Raw genomic sequence first — 13,062 nt, 5'->3', positions numbered from 1 at the left:
AGGCCATCTTTCACAATGACACAAAAATAAAAAATCTTTAATACAAGACATTCCAGCACCATTTAATTTATGTAAAATGAAATGAAAAGTTAGAATTTTGTACTAAATAACAATTTCAGTATTGTTGAATTGTACAATAAACAGTAAACATTAGTAAACAAACTATATTTATTTACTGTAATTACTGCTACATGTAATCTGTACTGTGGTGTTACTGTCTTTACTTTTGTCTTTGGAACTCTTCAAAGGGCCCTAACACGGTCACAGCTTTTTCCAATAATGCCCTGCTGTTAACGGACACTGTTTACAGGCACGTTATGAGAACAGAGGGCTTGTTTCTGTTCAAACTTTGAATAATATAGAACAAACTGTTCCACCTTTTCTGAATGTCTTGTTGAAACGATTTGTGGACACATTAAGGTGTCACTAACACTGTGTTTATAAGCCCCTCGTGCACAACAAGCTGCAGTGTGTGAAAAAACCCAAGCTGGGAAGTTGAGTTATTGTCATTTCAGCTACATTCATGTTAGACAGTACATAGAGAAACAAAAGGTTTCTCCAGAACCTTGTGCTACATGTAACATTTAAACAATTAAACAAAGTTACATAAAGAGCACGTGCTACATGCGCAAAACTGGACTACATAAGGTGCAAACAGGGGACACAGGCGATGCAAGAGTAACATTTAACAAAAACATGTAGACAGCAGTGAGAGACAGTGCTAAACTAGTGAAAAGAATAATAAATGTGCAAAGTCAAATATTGCAAATATTGCTGTGCAAAATGGAACAGTGCATTAATAGATAATTGTATTCAATATAACAGAGGTGTGTCTGTCACTCCAGAGGGGAAAGTCCCTGAGTGTTCAGGTGTCTGATGGCCTGTGGAAAGAAGCTAGAAGCTAGTCTGGCAGTGAGGGCCCGAATGCGTCTGTACCTTTTTTCCCGGATGGCAGGAGGGTGAAGAGTGCATGTGAGGGGTGTGTACCTCCGTTATGGAGGTAATAGAGACTCCAATGATCTTTTTTATGTTTACTTTTTTATGTTTACTTTCATATAGCACATCTGATTCAACCTCTGTACCTATTCTTGAGTTGAATTAGGTGTGGTGGAACATGGAAAGATCTAAGCTTTTCAGAGCTCCAGGACCAGAGTTGATTTAAAATTGGGGCAGTGGTGGCCTAGCGGTTAAGGAAGCGGCCCCCGTAATCATGACAGGTGCCCGATCCGCCAAGGTGCCATAGAGGTGCCACTGAGCAAAGCACCGTCCCCACACACTGCTCCCCGGCGCCTGTCATGGCTGCCCACTGCTCACTATGGGTGATGGGTTAAATGCAGAGGACAAATTTCACTGTGTGCGCCGTGTGCTGTGCTGCTGTGTATCACATGTGACAATCACTTCACTTCACTTGCTCAGTGGCACCTTGGGGGTTCGGGATTCGAACCACCAACCTTCCAATTATGGGTCCATCACTGCTGTTATGTTTTTGTTCATATTTTTTTGTGTGAGCTAAAGTGACCTTGAGATAATATGAGATATAAGCGGATGGTCAGCAAAAACTAAATCTTTCAGTTCTATTTCGGGTGTAGGACTGCTTAATTATAATATCATATAATATCATAATATCAGGACAAATTTCACTGTGTGCACTGTGCTGCTGTGTATCACAAGTGACAAACACTTCACTTTCAAATATGATGTATAGAGTATGATGTTGGACTAATGTTTGCACTTAAATGGAGTATTCCAGTATTTTGTCAAATAACTGATTTTTTTTTCTGTTGATGACATTTTATTCTTGACACAGAGATGTTTGATGATCATAACCATGCTTTCATAATAGTACAAAGAAATGAATGGTTTCTAATACATATGTTTGACTTAAAATTCATAAGCATTCAATATACGATGTGTCAGAAGATTGTACATTATACGTGCATTCACCATGCTTTAATTCAAGTCTATGAATGCAAAAAATAAATGTTATTTTTCAAAAATATTTTTGGGTGGAATTAACTCTTAACATTTTGAATCATTTTGAAATAGGGAAACACAAGTAACGCAAGAAATGTTTCTAATCTAATCTGTTTTGAAAGAAAAAGGGTTAAATATTTAAGCTTTAAAAAGTGATAATTTATCTCTGGAGAGTGAGGAGCTATATACTCACAGGTGTTAAAATGAGCTCTGTGGGAGTTATTTCAACACTTTTTGCTGTGTAGAAGAGTGTACAAAGTATTCAAGGTGTACGTATATTTTAAGCTATATATGTGAGCAATGAATGTGTGACTGTAATGTTCTAAGTAACAATACACTTATAGTACGTCCTCATATCCAAGAAGATTTCCAATGTTCTGGAAACACAAAGCGCCTCAGTGGACAAACAGAGAGCAGGAAATGGATAACAGGTATCATATAATCTTTGTTAAATATGTTAATTGCCTTTCATTTAGGGAAAGGGCACATGGGCGTTATTGGCACTGCAAAAAGTAGTCTTACAGAACTAGACCTTAAGGTTAGTCTTGGACTGTCACAGGGGAGATGAATTTCAGAATCAGAAGGTACTGCATAGCTTCAGATCAATATGTTCATAAACAGGAACAAACAAGTCAATGAGCTGATAATGTCACCCCTTATTTAGTCAAACCATGGTAAGATAGCAATCAGTCTCCACTGTCATTGAGGGTGAATGGCCACAGCCCAAACAAGTTCTATAGAATTATTCTGAAATTGTTTTAATCTAGAATACAATTGGACAATGTTTGAAGAATGTGTCTATAAAAATGGTAATTTTGACCCACAAAATAATCAAGGTCTTATACAGCCTGTAGCATATGATATATACAAAAGGTCACATTACACATTGTGTCACATTGTGACAGAACAGGGATTTTTTTTCACTTGGTTTCCTTTGGAACTTGCTGAAGCTGGAGTACAACTGGACCGAGGTACACAGGAAGACGGCAAAAGGTCACACAGCATCTCTGGTGCTGATGTTAGACAATTTGAGGCGCTCCTTGTCCTCTTCATCTTTAACTGATGTGTTCTCCCTTGCTTCCCCCTCTACATGATAACCTACCATAAGCTGGTACACAAGCACACCAACAAGAGTCCCAATGAAAGGAGCAAAGATTGGCACAAAGAACCAGTAGTCCTTTGCCCTACAATGGACAGAATATAGAAGATCTTAGAAACTTGAATTTGATTAAAATGACAAATGGGCATTAAATGCAGCAAATATATGACTAGATGAGTGAGCAAAGTGATAGAAATGGGAGAAAAGAAAGAAACTCACGTGAAAACTGCACTGCCCCATCCTGCAATTGCAGTAAAAATACGTGGTCCCAGGTCTCTGGCTGGGTTAACTGCGTAGCCTGAGTTGAAGCCCATAGAGAGTCCAATGACCAGCACCACAAAGCCTACAGTGAAAGCCTCCAGGCCTTTAGGGACTGAGTTGTTGTGAGGGTCCACGATGGCCAGGATGCACACAATCAGGGCAGCCGTGCCTATCAACTGGACAAACCATTTGATGGTTGATAGGACATCTTCAGAATAATGCAGTAGTACATTTGACCTCTGACATAAAAAGGTTCAACCTACTGTATATGTTAGTGAAACTGCTACTGAATTATGAATTGCAATTGGCCACACATCTGATTTCCACTTAGCTTCTGAATGCTGCCTAAATGTAATGTGGATGATGTCTGTGCAATTTAATAAACATTTGAACTACAGTTACATGTTTACAGGCATGATTCTTGGCCTGTTCTCTTTCTCATTTAAAACCAAAATTTATTCTCAGAATATCAAGCCAAAGAGAAATGTAAAATGAGACTGTAACCACTTTTGTGAAAATCACTCATCAGTCACTAATGTAAATGTGCTGAATTGTTTGTTACTATCACATACATGTGGAATTTTTGGACCTACAATTTTGGTTTCACCACTGGGGAATGTACAGTATGTGTGCTCTTAATCATACGTTCTGGCCAACTGAAACAGGTCTGGAAGTGATTCTGGTCTGAGATGGATATTTCAGAAATAACCATGGAAAGTGTACTCAACACAGACAGCAGGAGTTAAGCTTCTTGCGGCCTCTCCACTCCGCAGGTGGAGGAGTCTGAATTTCCGCCAAAGCCATTGAAAGAATTTGGGCCTTAGGGTACAATTTTTCCCTAAGGACACTACACAGCGAGTCATGTTTGCAGGATGTTTCTCAGCAAGTTTAACCCACAAAGGATGAAAATGTAAATATACATATACATGAATACATATAATTCATCTTTTTCACTTACTTGGTCAAAGAACCCATTAACAAGAGAAAGATGTTGGGAGGGGTATGTAGCAAAAATGTCAGCAGTGGCATTTTGCCCTTCAACCAGAAATAAGCCATTCCCATAGTCCTGTAAGGCATCTGCAGAGATAAAACATCCACAACAGTATTGTATACAACAAATGCTATTGTACCACAGTGTAGTACATTTACAGATTGGTGGTTATAGTTATATTATTAAAAGCAAATGTAATGTTTTTAAAAGGCATGGTCACAACTGCAGCTTTTATTAAACAATATAGTAAGAAAACATGAATAGGCCTATTCTATGAATGTTAGTCAAAAATACCCCTCATGCAACTCCTCGCCTCATAGTCCAGTGGGTATGGCCCATTGATCTAATTATAGATTAGCCAATATGATTTTACATTTGATTTTACATTTACATTTGAGTTATATTGCAATGATTTTAAATTGCAACCTACTCACCAAAGTACATTCCAAATATGACCCCTGACCCAAGAAATGCACCTAGTGTCTGAAACAAGAAATAAACTGGGAATTTCTTCCAGGGCTCCCTGCCCAGAATGCAAAGGGCCAAAGTGACACTTGGGTTCAGATGGCCTCCTGTTAGAAAGAGAAATCATTGATATTAGCATTACCAATTATTTATAATTACTATTATTATTACTACTGTCATCTTTGAAATTACATCTCATCCGTCTTTTTAAAGGCTAAAACTTTAATTACTGTTTATTCTGTGATGTATTTTTTTGTTATTATTAATTATTTTTTTTAAAGAACAGATATGCAGCCCATTCTCAAGGAAAATCTAAATTAAATGTTATTTTGACAGTTTATAAAGAACTTCATGGCTTTGACCTAGTTCTTTCATCATAGAGGAGGATCTTCATTTGAGGTTCTAATTTCTTCCTTTGTTTTCTTAAATATAAATAATACATAAATAAAAATTGCAATTCACTACGTCTTTATTGACTCATTATTAAGTTTCCTATATAAATTAGTTAAAATGTTTGACTTGGGCATCTGACCTGAGATTTGTCCACACACCAGGATCCCCAGCGTGGCTGCTAAGCCAAACGCAAAATTGACGGTGAGGAACATTCCATGGGTGCCTCCGCTCAACACCAACTGTGCGACTGCGCCGCAACCGAACATCTGGCCGGAGACAAAGAAGCCAAGGTTTATTTTAGGGCTCTGTGCTGTACAGACAGTACATTGTCTGGGGCAGGCAAAATACCAAAGAAAAAAGCAGCAGCTGCTTCACCTGGAAAAAAAAAACAAAAAACTTACATTTTATAACACATATACACTCCACAGCAGAGGTCCCAGTTCAGGGGGAGCCACTCACCCAAGACCACCCAAATGTGAAGAGGAAGATGTCATTAGTGGCAGTTTGTTGGGATGCGGCAGCAAGGTCACCCACCCTTAGCTTGTTGTTGCTGTTTTTTTAAACCGAGGTCTGAGAAAAGGTGGCCGTGGAGATGGCTGAAGATGGTGGGTGTGTTTACCTGGCCACCCACCCATAGTAAAGTGTTATTAAGGGCATCTGTGTTTGGCCACAGTTGGATTGTGCACCGGCGCTCGGGTTGTATAATGCTGTGCCTCTCCGTGCTGCCTTTGTGCAGAACAGGTGGGCAGACGAGTCTTATTTTCCTTCCAAGGCATTGTTGCTGCTGAGTTTTGGTCTCTATTGGAAACAGATGGTGTGCGGAGGCTATATTTGACCTTTGGCTTTTTTCAAAAAGGATTTTCTCCCCCTCCTCCTCTTTTTTAGAGCTTCCAGAAGATTCTGAAGGTTTTTTTTTTGTTCTTGTTTCCAAAGAAAAATTGTGGGAAGTCACCTATTAATACTTAAACATTGAAATCTGAAATTATGATATTCACAGTTTCAGGGCCATTAGCTTCTCTTAGACTAAAACCATGAGGAGAATAAAGCAATGTGGTCCTCCCTATATTCATACCAGCTCAAAATACCCCAAATCCCTCCCACTTTGTCCACACATGCTATCCTTTGAGCATCAGTAAACCCAAGGAGCCTCATTTTCCTCTTATCAGATCCCAGCACCTGATTCCAATTCAAGCGTCGAGGTGAACTGCAGGTGCTGCAGTTGTTGCTATCGGTAAAAGGCTTTATTTCTGGCAGGTCTTCTAAAAAGCCCACTGGCGTGGGGGAGGGGTCTAATGATAGATCTGGGGATGCGGTGATCCCAAGAACAAACAAGCTCTATATCTCTCGGTTCTACCTAATTTACTACCTGTTGGAAGTGAGTTTTTTTTTTTTTTCCTATCGCTGGTTTAATAATGTTATGCTGTGAAATAGTTAAGGCGTCTTTTTTTAGTGTATGTCAGTGTGTGTGCGTGTGTACAAAACCATCCTTTCCTTGCTATTTCATTCTACAGACTACTAGAACTGAGTGTATTATCACTGCGAGGGCCCTCTGTCCCACCCATTAAATTCTGAAGATGTCTGTCTGTAGAGTACAACTTTGCCCAAATGTCTTATTTAAGGATTCTGGCTCTACTTGAATCAGAAAACCACAAGGTCAAGGATTCAACCCCCACTTACTACCATTGTGTCCCTGAGCAGGACACTTAACCCTGAGTGTCTCCAGGGGGGCACTGTCCCTGTAACTACTGACTGTAAATTGCTCTGGATAAGACCGTCTGATAAATGCCAGAAAAGTACATTTTACTTATTGTATTGTATCTAAAAATCTAACCTCTGACTGATATTTTTTTCTTTCTGTTGAGCCATATTTAACATTATTTTTTTTACGAAACACCCCACCAAAACTGTATCACTTGCAAGAAACTGACAGCAGTTGTGCCGCACGCTCTCAATGATAAAACATGAATGTTCCTCGTGGAAAGCAGTTTCTTGTTACAGCCTGTGTCAGAAACAGAGACTTTACAGAGTGTGACGTTTCTCCACTCACACGCCTGAGCACAAAACAAGTTAACAGTTTCAGCATCGAATGCTCTGGCAACTGGAGTAGATAAAAGACAGGCGAGTCTCACCACCAGGACGAGGGTGCCCAAGCATTCCGCCAGAGCCTGGCGAACCAGCAGGTTGCGGATTCGTAAGGAGCGGCCAATCTTGTCCAGGATGACCTTCTGTCTGCCCATGTTACAGCGACTAGTGGGTTAGAGTGGGGATGGCAGTGGTACTGATGATGGCCTCTTCACACCAGCTCTGCTCTTCTACCTCTTGTGGGAGTCAATGAAAAAGCTAGACTGGATTCTGGGTCTTGAAGGAGCCTTCAAGGATCCCTCCCTTGTTGATTAAAAAAAAAAAGTAAAAGATAGTCCTTGCTCACCACTCCCTCTCTGCTTCCACTCATATCTCTTCCTCCCCGCCACTTTTTTTTTCCCTCAGAGATTTCCATTTTCACATTGTTTTTCTCTATTTATGCTTTCACTTCCTGGCCTTTATGAGGGCTAATGAGGTTTAGAAACTGTAGTGAACGTTGCACTACATTGTAAACTGAATAAGGATTGTTCCAAACAAAAAGTTAACAAATTTCTTCCATGAAAATTCCATAAATAGATTTGCATACATTAGCAAACAAGGCTCAGATAAACAAAGTAAATGTGTTCATTTTGAAGGTTCAATGAATATAATAAGACGTTTAGGGTGTGGCATCCAAACTACTTACATATAAGATAATGTCGTAACGAATTAATATTTTATTCCTACTTAAAATTAAGAGAATTACATATTGATTATATTTTGATGCTGCACCTGCTGCTTGACATGTGAGTCTTGCCTCAATGTTTTATAACTAAATATTATCTAAAAAAAAAAAGAACAGCCTCTATTAACAAAACAACAGACAATTTCCCTTAAAACTGGGAGGAGCTTCCTGTGTCCTCCTTTTGGTTTCTTTAAGATAAAATCCAAAAAAAGGAGATAAGCAAATGCTCACAGTGCTCCTTTTCCCCCGTCTCCATTTCAACATCCTGGATAGTATTCAAGAAATGACCACCAACAACTGAGTGGAGTTCTCATGTGGAAGTGTACAGTTTCACCAAATCATTTATCAGACTAGGGGACTCGTGAGCATGTGGCCTTTTTAGGGGGGCTTATTTAAATTCCATCATTCGTATGTCAGAGCTGCCCGACACTGACCCCAGATATCAACCACGCCGTTCACAACGATTTCTCACTCAGTGTAGCCCAGTCGTGCACACACCAGTACCAACAGAAAGCACCAATAGAGAGCAACACTGCAGTCTTAATATAACGCTCCTTTCTTCAAAACAGGAAGACAGTAGCTGCCTGAAGGAGCAAACAAATGTCTCAGAGATGTATTTCTTGATCAAACATTTACTACAAGAGAACGCACCCTCTTACCAGAACTGATCAATCTTAGTTCAATCCATTAACCTATCTGTATTCATCAAAACTGACTAGGCTACTGTCAAAGTATGATCCCACCTTAAGAAAATGAAACTCAGGTTCAAATCCTGCTTACTACCATTGTGTCCCTGAGCAAGACACTTAAGTTGCTCCAGGGGGACTGTCCCATGTAACTACTGATTGTAAGTCGCTCTGGATAAAGGCGTCTGATAAATGCCGTAAATGTAATGATAATAATAATATTAATAATAATAAATAAAACGTAATAATAATACAAACTAAAATTATAAATACTAATAAGTCTCAGTGCTTTAGAGAAGTGTAAAAAAGTGGTGTCCCGATCCGCCAAGGTGCCACTGAGGTGCCACTGAGCAAAGCACCGTCCCCACACACTGTTCCCCGGGCGCCTGTCATGGCTGCCCACTGCTCACCAAGGGTGATGGTTAAAAGCAGAGGACACATTTCGTTGTGTTGCTCTGCAGTGTTTCGCAATGACAATCACTTCACTTTTCACTTTCATTTCAATCCAAGTGAATGTAAATGAAGGGCATCATGTTGGGCATACTGTCAAATCCTAAAAAAAAGGTTTAAAGGATATTTATGGGAAATGCTTTGAGATTATGGAGGGTTATTGAAGTTACTGAAGTGAAACTGAAGAGTAAGTTTCCTTTAGCCAGACGTTTTGATATCAATCTAGAAAGCATCAGCAGAGCCACCAAATCTTTTTACGTTTTCTGTCAAAAAATGAGCGCCGTTTTAAGGCGCCAGAACGGGCACCTATAAATCACTGCATTAACGTCTCGTGCAACAATAAATAGATGGATAAATAAATGAAACACACGCCAGATTGTGACTCTGATGCCATTGTCACTGCCACGACCGACACTGTGCTAGAACCGTGCGCGTTTTCAGCCACGTGGCGGCAGCAGCTGATCGACGGCCGCGGGCTGCGCGGGTTGCCAGGGTCGCCTCTTTCACGCATTTATCCAGAAGATACGGGGACAGTCCCCCTGGAGACACTCAGGGTTAAATGTCTTGCTCAGGGACACAGGGGTAGTCCGTGGGGTTTGAACCTGGGTCTTCTGGTTCATAGGGGAGTGATTTACCCTCTAGGGTACCACCCGAGCCTACAGATGCCATATATTGGAGGTGAAATTGTATAATTTGGTGTGGTCAGCTAGTCAAGCTGGCTCAGTGCATTTTAAACATGTTTGGGTGAACCATGTCTGTTGAACAGAGAGTTCCAGTGTCTGCAGTAATGCTTCTAATGCTGAAACCAAAGGCATAGTATTTACCATCCATTTCTGTTATCTTGAGAAGATGTTTCTGAACAAACAGCCCTATAATTTACTGCCATTAATAATAATTTTACCCTCATTGATTCACTAAAAGCACAAACATGTTTACAGTATCTCTTTTGCATGGGGTTTCCTTCACTCAATAGCCACTTGATCAGGAATGTCTGTCAGTACAATGGTTCTACAAAGTATGCAGAAATTTTCAGGTTCAAATGTTGTGTACAGTTAATGTTAATCCAAAATATGTGTTAGTGCCACATTACATATAACACAATGTTTAGTTTTTAAACTAAAACTGAAATACTTTACAGGCTTAAATATTTTAAAACTTTCTGTACACTGAACAAGGACAAACAGGACAACATCATGTAATATTGGATATTTTGAACACACAAGACAAGCAGAGATGTGCAAAATGAGCAGAATGGAAGGAGGTGCATAAGGCTGGAAGTGTATTGTTTTACAGTCTTTTGGTGATGGCAGGCCATTGAGTGCATCGAGAGCTCTGACTGCTTGTGGGAAGAATCTCTTGAGGTGTCTGGCAGTTCCAGTTCTATGCAGGTAGGAGGGAGAACAGGGCATGTAAGGGGTGGAGAGAGTCCTTCACAATGTTGCGAGCTCGATGGATGAGGTGTTATTTGTAGAGCCAAAGAATTTCATGCTTCGGAATTTTGTGCCATACTGTTTTAGAAAAAAGGCAAAGATCAGAAGACCGGGATGGGTGTGAATTCCACCGCATAAATGTGTGAAGCTGTGACTATCTGAGGAAGAATGGTATTCTTCTGACAATCTTTGCATAACACCTTCAGACAATCTTTGCATAATACCTTTTTTAAACCAAGATGGAGTCGCAAAAGTAGCTTGCAGTGGCCTCTCCGGGTCTACAATGGTTTCGACATTGACAGATCTTGTGTGGCGATCTTCAAGAACGCAAAGAACCTCTCCTGGGCTCTCAATCGTGTGGTAGTAGCCTAGTGGGTAACACACTCGCCTATGAACCAGAAGACCCGGGTTCGAATCCCACTTACTGCCATTGTGTCCCTGAGCAAGACACTTAACCCTAAGTTGCTCCAGGGGGGGACTGTCCCTGTAACTACTGATTGTAAGTCGCTCTGGATAAGGGCATCTGATAAATGCTGTAAATGTAAATGTAAATGTCAATACCAGCTCAACAGCTAAGAAAGCCCAGTAGTGTCTTTACTTCCTGCTGAGGCTGAGGAAAGCCCATCTCCCACCAACCATCCTCACCACCTTCTATAGAGGGACTACTGAGAGCATTCTGACCAGCTGCATCACTGCCTGGTTTGGGAAGTGCTCTGAATTGGACCGCAGGACCCTACAGCGGAAAATGAGGACAGCTGAGAGGACAGCTCTCTTCCCTCCATAACCGACATTTACATCAGGAATGCAACCAGCATTGTGAAGGACTCTACACACGCCTCACATGCACTCTTCATCCTCCTGCCATCCGGATAAAGTGGGGTAGTGAGGTACTCTCACTATGAAATAGCTATAAGGCTCAGGGACTTTCCCCTTTGGACTGACACATTCACACACACACACACACACACACACACACACATACAATACCTCTGTTATATTGAGTAATATTATCTATTAATTAACTGTTCCATTTTTCACAGCAATATTTGCACTATTTTTACTTTGCACATTTAGCATTGTCTGTTTCATTGTTGTCTACGTTTTTTTGCCCCCTATTTGCACATTATGTTGTCCAGTTTTGTCAGTGCTTAACCGTTACACGTAGCACCAGGTTTCAGAGAAAAGTTGTTTCATTTCTTTATGTACTTTCAAAAATATATATGTAACTTAAATGACAACTTGAACTTGATTTGCTATGATTTGCAATTTACAATGCAATGATTCCTTTTGGATGCCTTTGTGGGATCTTGATGTGAAATTTACATTTACATTTACAGCATTTGTCAGACGCCCTTATCCAGAGCGACTTGCAATCAGTAGTTACAGGGACAGTCTCCCTGGAGCAATTTAGGATTAAGTGTCTTGCTCAGGGACACAATGGTAGTAAGTGGGATTCGAACCCGGGTCTTCTGGTTCATAGGCGAGTGTGTTACCCACTAGGCTACTACCACCACTACTGCCACTACTCTTACTCTGATGGAGAAATATTATATTTACTCACAACTTTACCTATCCATTATGTCACTACTAACCAATAGAAATTGCATACCTGTTTTGACACTTTCATTACACCAATTTTTATGCAAAGTGAAAGTAAAGTGATGTCCCTTCCTCTACCCCACCGCTGGAAGTGGTCAGATCTTCACCCCTGCCATTTTCCCTCAGCTGGATCCAAGATCATCTTGCCTGTTGCAAGACCATGGATGGGGCGCATGTCTTCATTTCTTTTCTGTTGTCTCTTGGCTGCATTTGTGAATAAATCTTTAATTCCTTGCCTGCTCAACCGAGTCTTTCAGATATAACTAGAATACATTATCAGCCACCACGCTGCGCCCCTTGTGACGCTGACACTTACGGTGTTACACATAGACAGTAATTGGCACGTCAGCACTTCTGTGTGACAGTGGGTCTGTGTAAATGTATGTGAAGTAAAATGAAAACATCAAAAGCATCATGTCCCGTGGGAAAATGTGATGAAAGGAGGAGGAGAAAGCAACAGAGGTAGGGTTTGGCTGATTGCAATATCTCAATCTGCCGCATTGTCTTTTCACCCATTTTAGCTGAGCATTTAGGTATAGGTACATTTAGGTACAGTATTGGGATGGGATTAAAGGCATTGGTGGTTGCGATATGCAGCTGTAAACAGCTTGTATCCAGCGAACTGTAAATCCATGTTAAATGGATTGAACTGAAGACTATTGATTGTTGTTTATGGGGGTAGAGTTTATTGATGTCTGGACTTCTGTGGACTTTAAAAGTTTCAGTATTCAGAGACAAGCATAATAGACAAAGATTAAATAATTAGTCATTGCTAATCTTGTAGTGTTATGACTTCGATTGAGAACCATCACAAACATATACACTTCCCATCTAGACACAGTTATGCACAATTATGCAAACAGAGGGCATAAACTGATTTTTACATGGAATTGTCTAGAATCATTGTA

General features: G+C 40.3%; 1 protein-coding gene across 1 annotated transcript; it reads right to left on the bottom strand.

The window, feature by feature from the left end:
- Positions 1 to 1,792: 1,792 nt before the first annotated feature.
- On the bottom strand, positions 1,793 to 7,528 carry aqp3b (aquaporin 3b). Its single transcript, XM_028971862.1, has 6 exons — positions 7,313 to 7,528; positions 5,323 to 5,449; positions 4,760 to 4,897; positions 4,293 to 4,411; positions 3,293 to 3,510; positions 1,793 to 3,158 (listed from the first exon to the last, which is right to left on the bottom strand). Exons 1-6 carry the CDS (start codon positions 7,418 to 7,420, stop codon positions 2,969 to 2,971), a joined length of 900 nt encoding a protein of 299 aa, XP_028827695.1. The 5' UTR covers positions 7,421 to 7,528; the 3' UTR covers positions 1,793 to 2,968.
- Between the last annotated feature and the right edge of the window lie 5,534 nt (positions 7,529 to 13,062).

The sequence above is a fragment of the Denticeps clupeoides genome, chromosome 3 (genome assembly GCF_900700375.1).
Source record: "Denticeps clupeoides chromosome 3, fDenClu1.1, whole genome shotgun sequence".
Classification (NCBI taxonomy): domain Eukaryota; kingdom Metazoa; phylum Chordata; class Actinopteri; order Clupeiformes; family Denticipitidae; genus Denticeps; species Denticeps clupeoides.
The sequence above is the reverse complement of the archived record's forward strand: the minus strand, read 5'-3'. Positions and strand labels throughout refer to the sequence as shown.

Coding starts and splice junctions, on each gene's coding strand:
- aqp3b (XM_028971862.1), bottom strand. CDS start 7,420: ATGGGCAGACAGAAGGTCATCCTGGACAAGATTGGCCGCTCCTTACGA. Junction 3,511..4,292: donor TTAATGGGTTCTTTGACCAA/GTAAGTGAAAAA, acceptor TGGTTTGTCCAG/TTGATAGGCACGGCTGCCCT. Junction 3,159..3,292: donor TGGGGCAGTGCAGTTTTCAC/GTGAGTTTCTTT, acceptor TGTCCATTGTAG/GGCAAAGGACTACTGGTTCT.